The 7,642-nt window shown below is 45.2% G+C and overlaps 1 protein-coding gene across 1 annotated transcript in view; it reads right to left on the minus strand.

The window, feature by feature from the left end:
- Positions 1–7,642, minus strand: part of LOC143287344 (uncharacterized) — a 33,962-nt gene that overhangs the window by 20,115 nt on the left and 6,205 nt on the right. The window contains exons 2-3 of the mRNA XM_076595305.1: positions 6,598–7,402; positions 3,363–3,521 (exon numbers count right to left, since the gene is read on the minus strand). Coding sequence (XP_076451420.1) covers positions 3,363–3,521; positions 6,598–7,357 — 919 coding nt within the window. The 5' untranslated portion in view covers positions 7,358–7,402. The remainder of the gene's footprint in view (positions 1–3,362; positions 3,522–6,597; positions 7,403–7,642) is intronic.

The following is a 7,642-nucleotide window of genomic DNA, read 5'->3' on the forward strand; positions in this document are numbered from 1 at the left end:
GCTCCTGTTATGACTTTCCTGGGGCAGGGTGGTGCACAACTTTGGTAATTTTGGTGCTGGCATTGAGTGCACAGTCATCAGCAAACTAGAAGTCTCTGATGACAGTCGCTTTCACCTTTGAAACAGCTTGCTGGCGTTTAAAGTTGAACAATCTCCCGTCAGTCTAGAATAGATAAGAACAGAATGGTTTAATTTGTCATGAAATTTCAAGGTTTATAAGACACGAGGCAAACACACACACACGCACACACACACACACACTCACACAGAGAAGCGCGTGCTCGTGTGTGCTTCTCTCTCAGTGTGTGTGTGTGTGTGTGTGTGTGTGTGTGTGTGTGTGTGTGTGTGTGTGTGTACGAGAGAGAGAGAGAGAGAGAGAGAGAGAGAGAGAGAGAGAGAGAGAGAGAGTTCAATTCAATTTGGCTTGAAGCTCAGCAGCCTGCACAGGGCCATATCGAGGCTGAAACATCCCACACGACAAACCACAAAAAACAAACCACAATACAACAAACAACACACACACGCACGCGCACGCACACACCACACACTCACGCACATACACACACATGGAAAAAAATTTAAATACCAAACCAGAAAAGCAGCTACAACATGGCAAAATAACATACGCATGATACAGACCCAGATTATCACCACCACCACCACAACATCATCACCATCATCGTCATCATCATCAATGATCTCTTTTTAAACAACAACAACAAACAAACACACTTATATTGGATTTTCATGTACTTGAACGTCTCCACCAAGTTTGTAGACAGTAGATTTTTTTTTTTTTTTTTGATTTTTTTTTGGTGAAGCAACGAACGCGAGGTGGAACACGAGCTTTTAGAACAGATTTCCCACGCGGGATAAGAGAGGAAAACATATTCCACTGCTGTCCCCCAATCTCTTTTCCCGAACCCTTAAACTGGGACTCTGCCCGATCTGTAACGTAACAGGCTTAATGGTGATTATGTTTGTGCTGGACCCCCGAGCCCGAAAGGCCCTGGAAAGATGTCTAATGGAAAAACAACCCCAGGCTACTCTCACGCCACTCATTTCTCTTAGCTACAGGCTTTTGTGCCAAGTGCAACGAGTCCTCGCTTAAAAAAAAGAAGAAAAAAGCAAGCAAGCATTTACGGGAAGAAGACATGGGCACACTTATTGTGCATGCCCGATGCATGGAAATGAAAAAAAAAGAAGTATTATTTATAGATTTCTGGAGTAAATGCACACACACACACACACACACACACACACACACACACACACACACACACACACACACGGACAACACCCCCCTTCCCAGCCACCCGCCCCACAGAGAGAGAGAGAGAGAGAGAGAGAGAGAGAGAGAGAGAGAGAGAGAGAGAGAGAGAGAGAGAGAGAGAGAGAGAAGTTTCCGTTTGAGTAGCTCAAGGAGGCGTCACTGCGTTCGGACAAATCCATATACGCTACACCACATCTGCCAGGCAGATGCCTGACCAGCAGCGTAACCCAACGCGCTTAGTCAGGCCTTGAGAAAAAAAGAAAAAGATAAGCATACATACATAAATAAATAAATAATAATTATGATATAAAAAAAAGATAGTAGTAATGAAAATAATGATAAAATAATATAATAATAAATAAATAATTAAATAAATAAGACAACAATGATGCTAAGTAGGCAAATAAATATAAAACATGAAGACACACATTCACACATACACCCACACATGCATAACAGATATGCCCCCAAAACGCAGTTTCACAGATATGAAAGCACAGTCAAATACATATAAACGTACATGAGCTCCAACACACACACACACACACACACACACACACACACACACACACACCACAAATTTCCCTGTACCTCCTCTACCCCCTCCTCCACACACTCATTTCTAGTCTATGTATCGCAGCTTCCACGGCACACACACACACACACACACACACACTCACACACAGCTTGTACAAGCACACACACACACGTCCATATCTCCCACCCCCAACTCCACACACATATATACAAAGATATATATATAATATTTACGTTCCAATATCCTGTTGCTCCCACAGTGTAGGCATGCATACACTCACATACCTCATCCTCTACCTCACCTCCTCCCTGCACCCCCACCTCCCCCTCACACACACACACACAACACACACACACACACACACACACACACACACACACACACACACATGCACAGAACTCTCCTGACACTTGTGTACACTTACACTCTCACGCATGCACAAACGCACTCAAAAACACAGACCCACACATACACACAAACACACACATACACACACGCACAGAGGCTGCCACTGATTGGCCGCAAGAGGGATGGGAAAAGATCTCTGATGCCAAGAACGTGGCGTCTAGTGTGTTGCTCAGTGTATTGTATTTGGAAAAGCCCACAGAGACTCTGTTCCGTTTTGAAGAAATTTGCGCAATGTTGGTTTGGAAATGATGCCGATATTTGTTTGATCTGCAATGCATCGTGCTCTACCTTTCATGTTAGACTTACGGCCGCTCCCTCTCTCTGCTTTTATTTCTTTGAGGCGATCGAGAAAGAAATAGAGACAGAGACAGACAGACAGACTGACAGACAGAAAGAGTAATAAAACACAGTATCGGAAGACGAAATCCATCTTCTTTGTAACTGTTAAGTATAAAGCCACAAGGGAACAGTTAAAAAATAGAAAGAAAATAAAAGGTATTCAAAATTTGACCAATACAGGACATGTTCCCAGTCGGTGTATGCTAAACGATGATCTCTCTCTCTCTCTCTCTCTCTCTCTCTCTCTCTCTCTCTCTATATATATATATATATATATATATATTCATATGAGATTGAGATTTGGCTGTGAATGTTGTTCTAATTTACGAGGTTGATTAATCAACTATCTTCTTGCGTATGCTTGTCTTATAAACCTTACGGTTTCATGACAGTAAAATTCATTCTGTTCTATTCTATTCTATTCACATACAAACATACACAACACACAACACACACGCAGACAGACACACACACACACACACACGCTCCACTTCCCCCACACAACAAATGTAATTGCAGGCAGGAACATCCCCCCCCCCCGCACCACCAACACTCCCCTAAAAAAAAAAAAAAAAAAAAAAAAAAAAGGGTGGCGCCGTCAGTATAGCGCCGCGCTCTCCCTGGGGAGCGCAGCAGCCCGAATTTCACACACAGATAAATCTGTTGTGAGAAAAAGAGTAATACAAATACAAATACCCCACCCTCACACACACACACACACACACACACACACACACATTACAGAGGTGTGTGGAGGGCGGAGCAGTTTGAGCAGGGGGGGAAGAGGAGAGGAAGGGCACTGACCATCATACCACCCCCCTGTGAGGTCCTCCCCGTGCTCTCCCCGGTCCCCCAGAGCCGAGTGACCTCTCCAGATCACCTTCCGGTCATCGGGCAGTCTCCCTGAGCGCTGGGCTTCGTAGAACAGCATGGACTTGTACAGCGCCTCTCTGTAGTCGTACCCTGCGAGGAGGAGGAGCAGGAGGAGGAGGAGAAGGAGGAGGAGGGAGAGGAGGAGGAGGAGAAGGAGGAGGAGGGGGAGGAGGAGGAAGAGAAGGAGGAGGAGGGGGAGGAGGAAGAGGCGGAGGAGGAGGAGGAGCAGGAGGAGGAGGGGGAGGAGGAAGAGGCGGAGGAGGAGGAGGAGCAGGAGGAGGAAGGGGAGGAGGACGAGGCGGAGGAGGAGGAGCAGGAGGAGGAGTTTTGTTCATGAGTGAATGATATGATGATATTATGGATACTTATATAGCAGCCTAAACTCGAGGGGTCGGAAACCAAGCTCTTAGGGCTTTACAAGCTTCGGGGGTGGGGGTGGGGTGGGGTCATTTTGCGCAACAGGCTTCCTACCTGGGTAGAGTCAAACTGATGACTGCCACTGATTGGGCGCTCGTCATTCGTTTCCTTTGTCATTCAGTCAGATTTCAGGCACGTGCACACACACGCTCAGACATGTAACATTTTACGTGTATGACAGTTTTTTTTTCTTAACTCTGCCATGTACGCAGCCATACTCCGTTTTCGGGGGTGTGCATGCTGGGTATTTCTTGTTTCCACAATCCATCGAACGCTGACATGGATTGCAAGGTATTTAACGTGCGTATTTGATCTTCTGTTTGCGTGTATACACGAAAGGGGTTCAAGCACAAGCAGGTCTACACATATGTTGACGTGGGAGATCGGGAAAAATTCTCCACCCTTTGCCCACCAGGCGCTGTTACCGAGATTCAAACCCGGAACCCTCAGCTTGAAAGTCTAACGCTTTAACCACCCCGCTATGCAGCCATGTCCCGCCACACATACTGGTGACTGTAGACATTTTAGTTAGATTATTGATTTTTCTATTTTTCTATATTTGAATGGTTTCGTTCAGGAAGAGAACAGAATGAATGAATGGTGAGGCGAAGGAAACCCCGTGGGATTATAAAAAAAAAAGAAAAGAAAAGGAGAATACCTGAAATGAGTACTGAAGTACAATCACAGATAATTCCTTTAACTGGCTCTGTGAAAGAAAACTCGTTAATCTAAGGAGAGAAACAACTGATAATGAATGTATAAAGTAACTCACCCCCCCCAAAAAAAAAAAAAAAAACAAACAAAAACAAAACAAAAAACAACAACAACAACAACAAAAACAAAACAAAAAAACCCCACAACAACAAACAACCAACCAAACACCAATGTTCCCAGTGACCTGGGAAAACACACTTTCGTATAGGTAATGCTTCATAAGATCACAATAAAAATATTCATGCTTATCTGTCACATTACTGAAACATATGCATTTGACTTTAAGGCAATAATAAGTCCGCAGTGAATTAGATACTTGTCTGAAGATTAAACTTTAAAAACTGGTCTGCAAATCGGACCAAACTCTGAGAGAGTCGACTGACGAGGTCTTACAGTTGAATGAAAGCACTTATATAAGTAAAAAAAAAAAGTATCTTTCTCGTATATTACTCATTTCATTGTAAGACAATGGGAAATATACTTCTTTTATGCTACCTGTAGCCTTCTTTGCTCCCCTTTTGCTGCTCTGTCTGCAGAAATCCTGTATGGATGGTATCCAATAAAAATCAACATTTTGCGCCTTTCACAATTCTCGTACCCTGTCGACATGTTCAATAAATAATCGTTGGAAAAGATTCTCTGGCTCTGAAGACATGCTTTATTGTGGAAAATCTCCTTTATTCAAAATCGAAAGTGTGAACTTTCTTGTATGCTTCCGTGGTCTCTCAAAATCCTTTCTCAGTAAACAGAAACACAAGAAATGTCTCTCTGTCTCTTTCTGTCTATGTCTCTCTCTATCTCTCCTCTTTCTGTCTGTCTCTGTCTCTATCTCAGTCTCTCTTTTTCTCTTTCCGTCTCTTACTCCCCTGCCTCTGTCTCTCTGTCTCTCTCTCTCTCTCTGTGCGCCTCTCAGCCCCCACTCCACTCCAAACTCTGCCTCTGTCTCTCTCTCTCTGTGCGCCTCTCAGCCCCCACTCCACTCCAAACTCTGCCTCTGTCTCTCTCTCTCTGTGCGCCTCTCAGCCCCCACTCCACTCCAAACTCTGCCTCTGTCTCTCTCTCTCTCTCTCTGCCTGTGTCTCCCTGTATCTCTGCCTCTGTCTCTCTCTCTGTGCGCCTCTTCGTCCCCTCTCTCCGTCTCTGTGTCTGTCTGTCTGTCTGTCTGTCTGTCTCTCTGTCACTCTCCCTCTCTGTCAAATCATACGTCAGACCCCCCTCTATCTCCTCCTATCTCCTCTTCATCCCCTCTCTGTCTGTCTCTCTCCGTCTCCGCCTGTCTGTCTCTCACTGGGATTCTCTCACACACAACAGCAACAGATTCATACATTATAGGAAATTTAAGACGTCATGTGAAGTTGAATTATACTTATCAATGGACTTGAATAGATTTGTAAGGTATATATTGACAAGAGTCAGGTTTGGTTTATCCAATATTTGTACATCAATTAAGATATAAATTAACTGACAAATTGTGAAATGCAGTGTCCCCTGTGTAAATCTGCTTTGGAAAATGAAGTCCATTTTGTTCTGTGTTGCCCTGCCCTTAATGACTTGAGACACAGTCTTATTCCGTCAAAATATTTCAATGACCCCAGTGACTTTAGACTAACATTGTTACTGGCCCCGAAAAAAGAACAACATATAAGAAATTTAGCTTCATATCTTTATAAGGCATTTAATCGAAGAGAGATTGTATTGTCATAACACTATATTTTCAGTTGATAGTTTTTGAATATGATAGGCCTGTGAAGTACAGATTTGAATATTCATACATTCATTTCTTGATTTGCTAGACACGTGGCTCAGTAGATACTGATGTGTCTTATTTGCTGTTGTTTGTTTTTATGTGGGATATTGTGTCATTCATATTATGTATTTTTCAAAATGTGATTCATATTCACACCCTTTCAAATGGGGCTTTGGCCTTATTGAATAACATTCTGTTCCGTTCTGTTCTGTTCTGTTCTCTCTCTCTCTCTCTCTCTCTCTCTCTCTCTCTCTCTCTCTCTCTCTGTCAGACGTCGGACCTCCTCACCATGTGCACGTGGAGGTGGTGTGGGGGATGCCGCAGGGAGACGTGTGGGCAGGGTACCAGGACCAGAGAGAGGACCGCCGTCCGGGGAGACGACCGGGACGAAGGGCCAGAAGTTGTGTCTCGGGACCTGTCTTCCTCTGCCCGGTACCTTCACTCGGGAAGTGTTGGAAACGCCGCCGGGCCTTTTATTGATCGGGATGTAGGGCCAGAAACTGTGGTGTTCTGGTACCTGAGTAGCAAGACCTGGCACCTTTACTTGAGAACTGTTTAAAACGCCGGGCTTTTTCACTGGGACGTAAGGCCAGAAGTTGTGTCCAGGCATCTGGGTACCTCGGCCTGGTACCTTCACTTGGTATGCGTTGGAAACGACACCGGGCTTTTTAATTGGGATGTAGGGCCAGAAATTATGGCCCGGTACCTTGGTACTTCTACTACTACTCCTACTACCTTGCCTCGGTACCTTCATGGTTTTGGAATGGCTGGGCGTTTTCAGTGGAACGTAGGGCCAGAAGTTATGGCCTGGGGCTTTCCTCACGTGGGGAGAAGCGTCGGAGAGGCCGGGGCTTTTTAAGTCGTTGAATGGCTGTCGGGAAAAGGGAGACCCATTCCTGGTGACTCTGTCTGTCGTGGCCGTGGGACCGTCAGGCCGATGGAGGGGGTCCTTCAGAAAGGGTCGCACCAGGAAGACGGCATGGGTCACGGACAGGAAGGTCAGGGCAGAGGTCAGCACGTACACGCGCGTGCCCAGTGCTCCGGCCATGGTGGTGATGGTTTATAGCGAGCGTCAGTGTAGCCTTTGTGCGTCCTGTTTTCACATTACGGACATTGAATGAAAAAAAAAAAAAAACAACGAAAATACAAACTGATAGCGAGAAAGAAAGACAGCCACGTATAAATACGCTCACACTTTGCCCAGCCAGTTTCCGTCAGCCTGACACAGCAACACCCTTCAGTCAGACACAGCAACACCCTTCATTCAGTCAGACACAGCCAGCTGCCATCAGCCTGACACAGCAACACTCTTCATTCAGTCAGACACAGCCAG

Source organism: Babylonia areolata, chromosome 11 (genome assembly GCF_041734735.1).
Source record: "Babylonia areolata isolate BAREFJ2019XMU chromosome 11, ASM4173473v1, whole genome shotgun sequence".
In the NCBI taxonomy this organism is placed as follows: Eukaryota; Metazoa; Mollusca; class Gastropoda; order Neogastropoda; family Buccinidae; genus Babylonia; species Babylonia areolata.